Source organism: Artemia sp. Qi Xiang Cuo, chromosome 9, assembly GCF_049724085.1.
Source record: "Artemia sp. Qi Xiang Cuo chromosome 9, ASM4972408v1, whole genome shotgun sequence".
NCBI lineage: Eukaryota > Metazoa > Arthropoda > Branchiopoda > Anostraca > Artemiidae > Artemia > Artemia sp. Qi Xiang Cuo.
In genome coordinates, this window is record NC_142802.1 from 69,997,248 (window position 1) to 70,012,738 (window position 15,491).

At 35.5% G+C, this 15,491-nt stretch overlaps 1 protein-coding gene across 1 annotated transcript in view; it reads left to right on the forward strand.

Annotated features, from left to right (window-relative positions):
• The window catches only part of LOC148948985 (guanine nucleotide-binding protein subunit alpha-14-like), a 41,463-nt gene extending 26,629 nt beyond the window's left edge, over positions 1-14,834 (forward strand). The window contains exons 4-7 of the mRNA XM_089094161.1: positions 1,201-1,330; positions 4,257-4,410; positions 11,091-11,198; positions 14,696-14,834. Coding sequence (XP_088950287.1) covers positions 1,201-1,330; positions 4,257-4,410; positions 11,091-11,198; positions 14,696-14,784 — 481 coding nt within the window. The 3' untranslated portion in view covers positions 14,785-14,834. The remainder of the gene's footprint in view (positions 1-1,200; positions 1,331-4,256; positions 4,411-11,090; positions 11,199-14,695) is intronic.
• Positions 14,835-15,491: the final 657 nt, after the last annotated feature.

Below are 15,491 nucleotides of genomic sequence, written 5' to 3' on the forward strand. Positions count from 1 at the left end.
TTATATAATTTCCCAGCATTATTTAAAAAACGTTCATAAATTAAATAAAAAAAAACAAGTTTTTTTAAACTGAAAGTAAAAAGTAACATTAAATCTTAAAACGAACAGAAATTATTAAGTATATGAGGGGGTTTTCCCCCTAGTCAATACCACGCTCTTTACGCTAAAGTTTTTTTTAGTATTTTCAAAAGAGCTATCTATTCTAATTAACCGGCCTTTGTGATTCAAGGGTTTGTGATTCGAACAAAATTCAAACTTTAGCGTAAGAAGCGAGGTATTGACTAGGGAGCGAACCCCTAATATACACAATAAAAACAAACGAATGTAGAAATTCGTTATGTAAGTTAATTCGCAAGTTACGTCAGAACAAAATTTCGAGAAAGCCAATTAGCCAAAAAAGAAAAAAATAATATGCGAATTTCGTTTTAATTATTCATGTACGGTGAGACAAAATCAAAGCTGCATCAATTCAAAAACGTTCAGAAATGGTACCAATGCCAACCATGGTTTACTTCAGAAAATGAATGGCTAGTGTACAGTACTATTGTAAATATGGTGGGAAATTGCCTCCCATGCCCCTTATGTTTTGTAAAAAGAAGTCGAAAATATCTTTATTGGTATTCCCGTTGGAAGAGTCGGAAACAACGAAACACCCCGTTTCTCCCTTGGATTTCGAACAACACAATTTTGAGTATCGTCGTTAAAAAAAAAAATGAAAAAGAAAATTAGAAATAAAAGCAAAATTTAATAAGGGAAGAGTAATGCAAAAGAAAATAATAAAAACAAAATCTTAACAGTATTACGGAGATGTTTTCACTGACACTGTTTTCATATAACCCAGAAGTTTGAAGGGGGCTCATTGTGGCTGAAACTCACAATCCCATTATGGGGTATGGCTCAGGGATTCCTCTCCCTTTTTGGAATCTCATGTCTTTTATGAGTATTCCCACAATTTTTTATATTTTTCATATATACTAGCGGCTTATTTTTTTGTATTCGTCTTCAATCTAGAAATAGCTCCCTTCTCCCCAAATAAGATCCCACGTTCCATTGCAAAACGTTGAGGATTTCTTTAATCCAGACACTTGGGAGGTAGAGGCAGGTTGCAAGGGACTTTTCCCTTATGTATGCGTCGATCGTATATGAATAGGACTCAGTTTCTCAAAGTTATATTTCTTTTTTTTGTATATTTGATTTTAGGATGGTGGATGTCGGTGGTCAGAGATCAGAAAGACGAAAATGGATCCACTGTTTTGACAATGTTACCTCCATAATTTTCTTAGCTGCCCTTTCTGAGTATGATCAAACATTGTACGAATCAGATGAACAGGTAAATTATAAATCGAGTTTAAATAGTTATATTTTCTTTTGAGAAAGTTTAAGGAAAGATATGGCTCTGACGTATAGAAATGGCAAGCCCGAGTCTATCACTATTTTTTTGGAGGGTGGAGGGGGACCTGTGGAGAAAATATATGAGTAATAAATCAGTGTGAACAATAATTTGGTTTGTTCTTGTTTCATTTCAACGGCGGGGGGAGGGTTAAAAATAGAAAAGATTGTGAATTACATATTGATTTCCCACTTAAAAAAGAGATAACTGTTCTGTTTTGTTGGGAGGGATTATTTTTTTTAAGTGGGATCTATGATTTGTTTTTTTTTTTCAATGCATTGAAAGTTCCTCAATCATTTTGTTTCATAGATCTGGTTCTATTAGGTAATCGTTTCAGTCTATTTCCTTGTTCAAATACACGTTGGCTACGATGTCACAAAAGCAAGCAGTTCATTCTCTATTCTAATTCTTCTTCTAGTATTAAAATTCATTTTGGTAACATTTTCATCTAGAACGCTAAAAGTCTAGGAGAGTTATCCCTTCCCATTTGATCCCATGCTTTCCCCTAGCCATTTTCGTGCTCCTTAGAACATAGTCCATTGAAATGATCCATGTTAATGGAGATAAAACAAAACTCTGCTTGAATCCTTATTGAATACGAAACCAGATACTTACTTCATTTCCCCTCTTAAACGCAGCGATGTTATTCTTGTACATAGCATTAATCACTTATTTCTAGTATACCATACAAGGATATGACCTTCATTAAAGCTCTTCTGTCGGCTGAATTAAACGATTTCTCATAATCTATACAATTGAGGATTGAAGAGGCGTCAGATTCCGGCAGTTCTCAGTTATTAATCTAAGAGTGGAATTTTGGTTGACACATCCTCTCCTAGTCCTAAAACTACACTGTTCTTCCCTCACAACTTTATCTACAGCATCTCTAAGTCTAAAAGTATCATCATACCAAGTAATTTACATCTAATAGAAATCAACCTTATACCTCTATAATTATCACATTTAAATTAATTCCGAAAAGGTTGTGTTAAACTATATATTTTTGACACTAACTTAGTCTCACCAAAAAGAACTAAATGACCTGGGTTTTAAAAGCACTGAGGACGAGAGCAGAATCAAATTAGTGATTTTTAATTTTAGACCAGAGATTTTTCTACTGAAGACTTATGTTTAGTTAGCTCACAACCTATGTTCTCAACTGAAAGCTTATATTCTCAACTGATGATGTGGAGAATATAACATATGTTATGTTCCCATAGCACATGTAAGATAACATAACATATGAGAACATGCGTTCTCAACTACTTATGCGGAAAGCTTGGTATGTTGTCAACTGCTGACAGCTTCTGGTAATATAAAAATTCATGCAGGAGCAGACTCTATAGTTTTCATTGCAGGAAAATTTCCGGCGGGAGACTCTTTATACCCCAATACTAAGAATCGAATCAATTCTATATTTACCAGAATTTAAAAAATGCTTGATCTTAAAAATTTTTGAGGGAACGGGAGTTTCCTCCAGGAATTTCTGGAGTTTGTTGTTAAGTCTAGGCATACATGGTAGCCTAGCCTGAAATTGTGAAAGTTTTCTTTTCCTTTTGAGGGTGACCGAAGAGTTGGGGTGTAAGTTCGATATTGTCCTTTGCGTCTTTTTAGTCTTTTAAAAAAACACGAACTCATCAAAAATTGTCTCTACCATTATTAACTCGACATTGATGAAGAAACCACTTTGAACTCGCTTAAAACGTAAAGTTTGTCTTAAATCAATAGCAGGATGACGCTTGTCCCTTCTCCAGCAACCAACAGAGCAGCAAAATCCACAAAATGGAATGAACTACATGTTTAAAGAGAACCTTATTAAACAGTTAACTGGGGTTGAAAAAGAAATCCTATGCGTTACGCCGCATAAAGTGGCTTTTTGACGTTGCCCACAGTTTTGTTGTGCCTAGTTTGTTTTGTTGTGCCTAATTTGTTGTGCCTAGTTTGTTTTGTTGTGCTCAGTTTTTTTTTGTTGTGCCAGTTTTGTTTGTTGTGCCAATTTTTTTGTGCCTAGTTTGTTGTGGCTAGTTTGAATTGTTGTGCCAGTTTTGCTGTGCCTAGCTTTTTGTGCCTAGTTTGTTTTGTTGTGCCTAGTTTGTCGTTCCTAGTTTGTTTTGTTGTGCCAGTTTTGCTATGCCTAGTTTGTTGTGCCTACGTTTGTTTTGTTGTGCCTAGTTTGTTCTGCCTAGTTTGTTTTGTTTGTGCCAGTTTTGTCGTGCCTAGTTTGTTAGCTATAGCGAAAACTCGTGCGTCTGCGTGCAACGCCAATGCATCAGCAAAATAAATAACCCGCTAATATGCAAGGTCAGTGAAGAACCTCTGAGACCCTCGATTATAGGCATAGAAGCTAAGAGACACGCGAGAGAATAGTTTTAAGCTATTGTTACAAATAGGCAAGATGGGAACAAGGACTTGTAGAATCAAATCTCACAAATAAATTTCAACTTTGCTGGATGTGCTCATTTATTGTAAATAGATAATCTTTATTTCAACTTTAAGACAGGATGAATGAATCGTTCGCATTGTTTCAGGTTGTTATTTTATGACGCTTTCGTAAACAAGAAGTTATGAGTAGACTAACTATGGTCGAAGAGGTCTTTACAATTAATTTACTCAAAATCAGTATTTATATCTTTGACAACGTCGAAGTTGGCTATTATCTTAATCTAGAGAGGGGGGGGGGTATGTCTTTTTGGATTCTCCCCTCGCTCGGAATATTAAGGTTTTCATAAAGTTTCTTAGAATTAAATTGTGGCCTTTTGTGTGAAAGCACCCAACTATGTAGTGTTTGTGGAGGGGGAAGGACTGTTCAACTATTCTGGATATAGCCTTCTTGCGTAAATAAATTATAATTTTATTTTTATTTCAGAACAGAATGGATGAATCACTTGCACTGTTCCAGACTGTTATTTCATATCCCTGGTTTCTTGAAGTTTCAACTATCTTGTTCCTAAACAAGAAAGATATACTTGAAGAAAAAATTATGTTTTCTCACCTGGCTGATTATTTTCCCGAATTTGACGGTAAGATTATTCCAAGAGAAGAAGGATTTAACTTCCTCATAATTCTATGGTAAAAAATGTGCGAACCTTAATGTTCTGCATCTGTGACGTATTTTATATATACAATTATTTAAAAACATATATATATATATATATATATATATATATATATATATATATATATATATATATATATATATATATATATATATATATATATATATATATATATATATATATATATATATATATATAGGCAGCGCAATAGCGCTGCCAAAGTAAAGAACGATGTTAGCACAATGTATTATTTATTTTTGTTGGTCTTAGACCAGGGCACTTCGTATCGAAGGAGTTATCGTAGAAAATTTGAAAAGGGCTTATTTGATTGGAAATTGGAGTGGCTTGTGCCCTTTTTAATAGTCGATAGTGATTGGAACGCAACTAAAACCCCTTCCACGCCCAAAATTTCCCGAAACACATAACAATCAAAATTTTGAGATAGCCATTTTGTTCAGCGTAGTTGATTTCCTGATATAAATTATGTTTTTGAGGAGGACACTCCCCCAAAGCCCTCAGGGCAAAGGTTGTAAGTTATGCCCTGGGGGCATATATAATTTTCATTGAAAGCGTTGTCTTAGAAACTTCAAAAAAGGCCCGTTCGATTGGAAATTCAAAGGGCTAGTACTCTTTATAATAGTCGAAAGTGACTGGAAGGCAACTAACCCTCCTCTCCTCCCACGTTTTCCCCAAACCCATCCAATAAAAATTTTGAGATAGCCATTTTGTTCAACGTAGTTGAAAGTTCTGAAAATTGGGTCTTCGAGCATGACAACTCCCCCCCCCCCCACCGCCCTCCGGGCAAGGGCTGTAAGATATGGCCGGGGGGCATATAAGGTTTTCTATAGAAAGTGTTGTCGTAGAAACTTCAAAAAGGGCTCATTTGATTAGAAATTGAAATGGCTAGTACCCTTTTTAATAGTCGAAACTGATTGAAAGGCAACTAACACCCTTTCCATGCCCACCATTCCTCCAAACACATCCAATCAAAATTTTGACATAACCATTTTGTTCAAGGTAGATGAAAGGTTGATTATATCTTTGTGGATGACACTCACCCCCCCCCCACAGGCCTCAGGATAAGGGTAATAAGTTATGTACTGGGAGCATATAAGGTTTTTATTGAAAGCTTTGTCGTAGAAACTTGAAAAAGGGCTCATTCACTTGGAAATTCAAAGGGATAGTGCCCTTTTTATTGGTTGAAAGTGATTTGAGGGAAACTAACCCCCCTCTCACGCCTACCTTTTCCCCAAACACATCCAATAAAAATTTTAGATAGCCATTTTGTTCAACGTAGTTAAAAGTTTTAGAAACTACGTTTATGAGAATGGTAACCCCCTCAGAGCCTTCGGGGCAAGGGTTTTAAGTTATGCCCTAGGGGCATATAAGGTTTTATAGATAGTGATACTGTAGGAATTTCAAAAATGGCTCATTCGAATGGAAATTAGAAAGGCTCGTGCCCTTTTTAATAGTCAAAAGTGAGTGGAGGATAACTAACACCCCTCGTACATCCACCATTTCCCCAAACAAGTCCAATCAGAATTTAGAGATTCTGATTGTTCGATTGTTCGATTGTTCCATTTTGTTCGACGTACTTAAAAAGTCTGGAAATTATGTTTTTGAGGATGACACTCCCCCCTCAGCCCTCAGGGTAAGGATTGTAAGTTTTACCCTGGGGTATATCAGGTTTTTTATTATAGAAAGCGTTATCGTAGAAACTTCAAAAAGAAATAATTCGATTGGAAATTGAACCAGCCATTGCCCTTTTTAATAGTCGAAAGTGATTGGAGGGCAAGTATCCCCCCTCTCACGCCCACCATTTCCCTAAACAAATCAAATGAAAATTTTGAGATTGCCATTTTGTTCAGCGTAGTAGATTTCTAGATAGAAATTATGTTTTTGAGGATGACACTCCCCCCACAGCCCTCAGGGAAAAGGTTGTAAGCTATGCCCTGGGGGCATATCAGTTTTTTTTATAGTAAGTGTTGTCGTAGAAAATTCAAAAAGGAAACATTCGATTGAAATTGAAATGGCTAGTGCCCTTTTTAATAGTTGAAAGTGATTAGATGGCAAGTAACCCTCCTCGCACGCCCACCATTTCCCCAAACAAATCCAATCAAAATTTTGAGATAGCCATTTTGTTCAACTTAGTTGAAAATTACGGAAATTATGTCTTTGAAGATAACAAACCCCCCCCCCCCACTCACAGCCGTGAGGTCAATGGTTGCAAGTTATACCCTGGGGCATATTAGGGTTTTATAGAAAGTGTTGTTTTATAAACTTCAAAAAGAGCTCATACGATTGGAAATTGAAAGGGCTAGTACCCTTTTTAATAGTCGGAAGTGATTGGAGGGCAACTAACGCCCCCGTCACGCCCACCCTTACACCAAACACATCCAATCAAAACTTTGGGGTAGCCATTTGGTTTAACGTAGTTGAAAATTCTGGAAATTAGGTCTTTGAGGATGACTACCCCCTCGCAGCCCTTAGAGCAAGGGTTGTAATTTATGTCCTTGTGGCATATAAGGTGTTTATAGAAAGCGTTGTCGTTGAAACCCAAAAAGGGCTCATTAGATTGGAAATTGAAAGGGCAAGTGCTGTTTTTAATAATCGAAAGTGATTGGAAGTGATTGGCATTTTATAGTAAAGATCGATGTGGGTACAATTTATTATTGTTTTTTTTTTTTTTTTTCTTTTTTTTTGTTTAGACGTGGGCACTTCGTATCGAAGGAGTTGTGTTAGGAACTTCGAAAAGGGCTCATTCGATTGAAAATAGAAAGGCTAATACCCTTTTTAATAGTCTAAAGTTATTGGAGGACAACTAGTCCCCTTCCCACGCCCACCCTCCAATTTGGCCAATATGTTTAAAAACTAAATGTTGCCTTAAGACTAAACCGAAATGCACTGTGTTAATGCTAATTCCCAATAAGGGATCTCAGCAGTATCCCAAGAACGACTGAGGGTATAATGTTCAAACATTCGGGGCTACTGCTGCTCTTAAAATTTAACCAATTCAAAATAGCGTAAGTGTATCCAAGCTATCAAAGTAAGTAAACAGATCTTTTTTTGCGAATGGTATCAAGTTTTCTATTTCAAGTCAACTAGAGGAGGTATGAAACTACATTAAACACTACTATTTGTGTCCAGATTTATAAAAGGGTGTATGTTTTTAAAAATTTCTGAAAATTTTCTCCAGCATACAAATAGCATGCCAAACTATAAAGTCTTAAAAAACGAAAAGATTTAAGGAATTTTTCTTTTTCCCTGAAAAGACTATGTCAATATAAAACGAACAGAAATTAATTAAAAAAGTTTTTCCACAAAATAAGTTTTTCAAAGAAAAATAAAGAACTCCATTAAACCAAAAATGAGCAAAAAGAAAATCAAATAAAATACCAAGCGTGAAACTACCACAAATCAGCATCGATGAATAATTGAAACCCAAAACGAACAGAAATTACAATAAATAACCGAGTCAAACTCAAAACGAGCAGAAATTAACATGAGTAGGGCTCAACACCCCTATGCCTTCCCAAGGCCAGAACATAATTTGCACTTTACGGGAAAAAAAATACAAAGGAATGTGTATTGTAAGTTTAATATACATATACTGATATTTTTTTATCAAAATCATAATATTGTTTTATTTATTAAAGTTATAAAAGTAAAAACATTTATATTTTTTCAGTAAAGTGCAAATAACTTACAACCCTTGCCCCTAATCTCTGGGGTTTGTTTCAACCCAAAAGGCCTTGTTATATAATAATTAGGCTATTTTGAATAGAATGGGTATCTAAAAATTTCTATTAGATTCATTTTGGAACAATACGTTGTGTGTGTGTGTGTGGTGGGGGGGGGGGGGTAGCTGCCCTCCGATCACTTTGACTCTTAAAAAGAGTACCAGAGCATCTGATTATCAATCCAATGAGCCCCCTCCGAAATTTATATGACCATGCTTTCCATAAAAACCTTATGTGTCCCAAGGGCAAAACTTACAACCCTTGCTGGGGGGATTTGTTATACTCAATTACATAATTTCCAGACTTTTCAAATAATTTGAACAAACTGGCTATCTCAAATTTTGATTGGAAGTGTTTGGGGAAGTAATGGGCTTGGGGGGGGGGGCATTTGCCCTCTGATCACTTCCGACTAATAAGAAATGCCCTAGTCCTCTCAATTTTTAATCGAATGAGTCTTTTTGAAGCTACTACGACGAAGCTTTGTATAAAAACCGTAATATTAAGACCTTTCAATTACTTTGAACGAAATGGCCATATCAAAATGTTGATCGGAAATGTTTGGGGAAATGATGAGCGTGGATGGGCGGATGGGTGATTCTCCCTCCGATTACTTTCGACTATTAAAAATGGCAACAACTTGTTCTCCGAACGTGTTCGGAGAAATGTTGGGGGTGAGAGCGGGTTAGTTGCCCTCCAATTACTTTCGACTAATAAAAAAGAAACTAGCCCTTTCTATTTGCAATCAAATGAGCCCTTTTTGAAGTTTCTACGACATCACTTTTTATAAAAACCTTATATACCCCCAGAGCATAGCTTACAACCCTTGCCCTGAGGAGTGTGGAGGGTTTGTCATCCTCAAAGACATAATTTCCAGAACTTTCAACTATATTGAACAAAATAGCTATCTTAAAATTTTGATTGGGTGTGTTTGGGGAAATGCTGGGCATCAGAGGGGGGTTAGTTGTTCTCCAATTACTTTCGACTATTAAAAAGGGCACTAGCCCTTTCAATTTCCAATAGAATGAGCCCTTTTTGAAGTTTTCTTCAACAGCGCTTTCTATAAAGACCTTACATGTCCCCAGGGCACAACTTACAACCCTTGCCCTGAGGGCTCTGAGGGGGTTATCATCCTCAAAGAGCTAATTTCCAGAACTTTAAACAGCGTTGAACAAAATGAATATTTTAAAATTTTTATTGCATGTGTTTGGGGAAATGGTGGGCGTGAGAGGGGGTATAGTTGCCCTCCAATCATTTTCAACTGTTAAAAAGGGCACTAGCCCTTTCAATTTCCAATCGAATGAGGCCTTTTTGAAGTTTTTACGAAAACACTTTCTGTAAAAACCTTATACGTCCCCAGGGCATAACTTACAACCCTTGCCTTGAGGGCTGTGGTGGGGGGGGGGTTGTCATATTCAAAGACCTAATTTTCAGAACTTTCAACTACTTTGAACAAAATGGATATCTCAAAATATTTATTGCATGTGTTTGGGAAAATGGTGGGCGTGAGAGGGGGGTTAGTTGCCCTCCAATCACTTTCGACTTTTAAAAAAGGCTCTAGCCCTTTGAATTTCCAATCGAATGAGCTGTTTCTGAAGTTTCTAAGACAGCGCTTTCTATAAAAAAAACGTATATGTCCCCAGGGCATAACTTACAACCCTTGCCCTGTCGGCTGTGATAAAATGGTTTGCGTGGAAGGGCTGTTAGTTGTCCTTAAATCACTTCTGCTATTAAAAAGGAAACAAAGTCCTTCGAATTTCAAATCGAATGAGCCCTTTTTGAAGTTTCTACGACAAATTCTTCGATAAGAAGTGCCCTGGTCTAAGACGAAATAAAAAATAATAAATAATACGTTGGAAATGGTTTGCGTGGAAGGGCTGTTAGTTGTCCTTAAATCACTTCTGCTATTAAAAAGGAAACAAAGTCCTTCGAATTTCAAATCGAATGAGCCCTTTTTGAAGTTTCTACGAAAAATTCTTCGATAAGAAGTGCCCTGGTCTAAGACGAAATAAAAAATAATAAATAATACTCGTACGTTGTGCAAACATCGTTCTTTACTTAGGCAGCGTTATTGCGCTGCCTATGAAAAAAAAGTGTTCGAGTCAACTCAAAGGGCCATATATATCATGACAGAGGGTTGAATTGCTTGAAATGGCCTCTGGATGGACGACGACTATATACAAGCCCTGCCCCTCCTTGGACTTTTAGTCTTGAGCTTGGAATCAAGGGAAATGTCTCTTTAGTTAATTTTAGTTACTTCTTAGTTTTTTTTAATTTTTTTTAATTTACTTTTATTTTATAGTGTTTTAATCATTTATTTCAGTTTTGATTTACGTACTTTGATTACCTTGAATTACTTATACTAAGTATATTATATAATATCACCCATATTACAGGATTACTAGTCACCGTCCTTGGAGGGTCTCTGTCTTTAAGTCACAATATTTATTCATTTTTTTTTATTATCCCATTAACTCTTATTCAATATTTGTTATTCAATATTTATTCATTAATTAATTCACAAAATTTAAGTCAGTAAGTTTTAAAATTACACTGGTTAAGCTGTAATTTTCCAGTGGCTATTTATTTGCCCTGCATTTTCTTGTGTTGAGTCTTGTGTTAACGATAAAGTCTTGATAAGGTCTTGTGTTATTTTGTTGTGTTGATAGAGTTGGTAAGGAGAAAATATATAGAAGAAAAATATAGAGCAGGCAGAGAGTATAAAGGCTGAAACCGAAGGTTATAAGAAACAAATGAGACTCAGCAATATAATACAGGTAAAACATAGAAGATTTTTTGTGAACGTAATTAAGAAATTTAACAGTAAATATCTTAAAAACCTCTGAATTGCTGCAAAGTAACTAACCCAAAAATAATATTTATTGAAACTAGTTTTCCTTTTTAAAGGGCCAAAGAAAGACCCGCAAGCAGCTAAAGATTTTATTCTAAATATGTATTTAAGCAGAAAACAAGATTCAGGAAGAGTGGTTTATTCTCATATGTGCTGTGCAACAGGTAGGTCTTTTTTCTTTTTTATATTTCTCCGTTTCTATCTTGTTTTTATTTGCTTGTACATCCTTCATAAAAAGCTCCTAAAAATATATTTAAATATATTAAAATATATTTCTGGCAGAAAGATGCTCCATGAGTTAAAATACCAACAATTGTACCAATTATCACTGAAACTATTCCACAAAAAGTTGGATAGTTATTCAAACTCGGGATATTTTGAAGGATTTCAGGATAGGCTGCGATATACATATTCTATGATAAAACATTAAATATTCAACACAAGAGCCAAATGAGAAACTGTTAAAAAAAAAATGAAAATAATTATAAGAAAAACGAAATAAACACCCATGCTTATTATACCTATGTTGATCTTTTCAAAATAACCTATGCATGTACTGCCAATACTACATTTGGCAAAAAAAACTTCGGTTTTGATACACCACCATAAGGTATACCTAACCATGTACCTTACACCATACACCAAACATACACCATTGTACCAAACACCACCATAAGTACCTTACATGTGTCTTTAATACCGAGTTAGCAACTGGTCGTCGAAAATTTTAACATCCATTCCTTTCCTCTTTCCTAAATCCTAAAATGTTTCCTCCTTTACATCCTTAATCTTCTGTTAAATGCACATAATGTGCTATAAACCTGTATTTAATTCACATCCCCTCCCTACAAGGGACAAAACAAAGACCACTATGTGAGAGTGGCGTAACTGTCAAAATTCTAAAATAAAAGAGGTAGCTGAAGTCTCTATATTTTTAAGACCAGTGACTCTTCGTTCAGTTTTCTGTACTATTTCAGGTCATCTGTTATATTTGATTAATTGGTGTTTTAAGAGTGGAGTTCACCGCTGTTTAAGAATGGTGATAAGAATGATATGAATAATTATAGACTGATATCAATGCTCCCATTATTATCGCGTCTGTTTGAAAAACTGATTTACGTGAGAATGGTGGATTTTTTAAATAAAAATTCTTATTTTCAACCTACTCAGTTCAGTTTTCGACATGGGATGTCAACAAAGCAAGCGTTGCTTTTCTTAACAACATTTGTTAATGATTTGTTGGATGCTGGGTTGAAAGTTGCGTCTATATTTATGGGCATTATGAAAGCATTTGACTCTGTTGACCATAGTACATTATTATCAAAATTACAGCATTCCGGCATTCGTGGTTATTTTCACAGTTTGATTTTGTCTTTTTTGAGTGGAAGGGAACAGTGTGTTGGGGTTGGACGTTTTCATTCTGATTATATGAATGTGAGATATGGAGTACCAGAGGGTTCTGTGCTTGGCCCCTTGTTGTTTTCAATATATGTTAATGATCTGAATGCCTGCCTCAAAATGATATTTAGTATCGTGGGACCTATATCTAGACGTTCAAAGATGATATTGTCTAGCTTCTCTGATGACACACAGTATTCATTGGCAGCTGGGACTGAGGCAGATTTATTTCTGCGGTTAAATACGGGGATAAGTTGTAATCATAGTAAAAGCAAATTTATTCTATATGAAAGAAGTGCTAATTATTTTCCTTGGATGCATGGTATTCAACTAGAAAGTGGATATCTCTAGAGACATAGATATATCCAATATCTTTGTTGTCCATGTCGATGAGTGTCTTGCGTTTAAACCTCATATTGAATTACTGTGTACTAAAATCGCCAGGAATGTTGGAATGCTGCGTAAACTGAAACATTTTTTCCTTCTTAAAATTTTAAGAATGCTGTATTACCCGCTAGTTCATCTGTATTTGTTATATTATGTAAGTGCCACTGCCACTGAGAGTTCTACAAAATGAAGCTGTTCGTGTTTTAACTCGAATGAGAGGCTCTGACTCGGTTCGAACGCAATACGACGGTATTAAGATTCTGCCACTGTTCGGCCTAGTTAAGTTTTACACGGCATTATTCATGTTTAAAAGCTTTAAGAACCTGCTACCTGCATGTTCCTCAATTGGATTTACTGAAAATCAACATTGTTATGAGACAAGGAATGCCCATTCATTACGAACCCCGTTCCCTGCAACAACAAGGTCTACATTTTCTATCCGTTTTTTTTGTCCCGGCTGTCTGGGACAAACTTCCCAAGGAGGTAAAAAACAAGACAGATCTAGTGGAATTTCGAAATTCCCTCAGGCTTAGTTGTTTTTCTCAATAGGTAAGATTTTAGTGGTTGTGTGTAGAGAATAATTTATTGAATGTTGTTGGTGAGATGATTGTTGGTTTTTTTGTGAATGTTGTGAGGTTTGTTGGGTTGTTTCTGTAGATGATTTTCAAGGTCTCACTTTTTGATTTGATTATTGGAGGGGTGGGAGAGTGAAGCGAGAGAATATATTTATTTGTTTTTTGGTTGGGGTTTGTTAAGGCCCGAGGAAATAAAAGGAAAATAGTTATTAAATATATATTTTTTTTCTTTAACTGTTTTTTTTCAGGTTTGGGTTCGGCATGCAGTAAAGCATTGGATTGTGTTTTTTAAATGAGATGTTTGTTTATTTATTTATCGTAGCCCGTTTGTAAATAAAAAAAAACTTAAATATGTAATATGATCTCTTCCCAATTTACAATGGTGTGCCTTAGGAACTCTGTTATCTCCAATTTTATTTCTTGCAAGGATAAACGACTTCGGTGTCGATTCTCAAATTAATGGAAATTTGTTGATGGTCTAACTGTCTTAGAGACATGTTCCAATAATTTAAAGAGCAGCCTGATAGATGCCCTGGTACAGATGCCAGATGAATCCTTTACAATGATGAGATAATCAACCCTATAAAGTCCAAAATTTTTAGAATGAATTCCCTTAAGACTACCCTTTCTCTGACCTTCACATCCCCCTTGAAATGTCAGTTAGTACTGTAAAATTTTGGGTATCACCATCTCAAGTGACTGAAATGGGATTAAGATAGTAATAACATTTTAAAACGCGTAGATCCCACGTTTTCCCTTCCTAAAGTTCTTTAAAAAAAAACTAATGTATTAAATTGCCCTGTTTGAGGATTCTACTCTGATTTGTACGTCTAATCTTCGAGTACGCCTGTCCTGTTTGGCAACCTGGCATCTTCAATGAGACTGTCGGACAAAAAAAAGGCAGTCTAAGAGTCAATTCCCTCCCACGAACTTTACCCCCTCATTATGCATCAACAAAAATCCCTTCTTACTCCAGTACACATTCATCGTGTAAATATTTGGATATGTTAAACAAGTGAGTCCCCTACCCCCACTCTCTTTTTACCTTACTATTGTTACATGTTTGTTCCACAAATTTTGAGCTCTCTCTCTCTCTCTCTCTCTCTCTCTCTCTCTCTCTCTCTCTCTCTCTCTCTATCTCTCTCTCTCTCTCTCTCTCTCTCTCTCTCTCTCTCTCTCTCTCTCTCTCTCTCTCTCTCTCTCTCTCTCTCTCTCTCTCTCTCTCTCTCTCTCTCTCTCTCTCTCTCTCTCTCTTGGAAAATTTCGCTTTCAGTTTTAGTAAATTGTTTTTACTTTTATAGACACCGAGAACGTGAGGTTTCTCTTCAATTCCGTTAAGGACACCATTCTTGAGTTTAATCTGCGAAGAATGAACTTGGTCGATTTTTGATGATGAGAATAGCACTTTGTTTTTACAATTTGTTTCTTTTTTCGTACGAGATTAATTGAACAATTTACCGCTGTATTTTAATTTTGTAATAAAAATTTTCTTTTACAGCAAGCTTGAAACCTAGGCTCCTGTCATTGAAGGGAAAATGTGCTATTAGCATAAGATTACATTATAGAGCATAATCCGGCACAAGGGTAATATAATCAACGCTTTAGATTCAAACAGTTGCAGTTCTTTCGATTTTGTTCTAAGCAGCCATATTTTTAAAAACCCTAGCCATGCAATATTTTTTGAAAACACCTCGCTCATAAAGAATTTGGGAATGAAACAAATTATTCCAGAAGAAATTAAACTTAAGTAATAAAAAAAAATTTTAATAGGGATTTGGGGGAGTATTCAATCAACACTTCATACGCAAATTCAATTAAAAATAATTCAACAAATTACATTGCAAAACCAATAGTTAATACAGGAGAACTTGTATTAAAAAGACTTTTTTGGCTAGCTGCCGAAAATAGCGAGAATCACATTAGAAACAAGCTCTTGATTTGTTTTTATCTGAATGAATTGCCTTGTTTCCTGTTTTTTTTTAGTCCTGGTTGAACTTCTGTGAAGTTATGATTCTCGGACTGCTTTATGTTTTAATTTTTATCTCTATCTTATTTTATTTCTTTTATTTTTTTTATCTTATTTTTGTCTTATTTTAT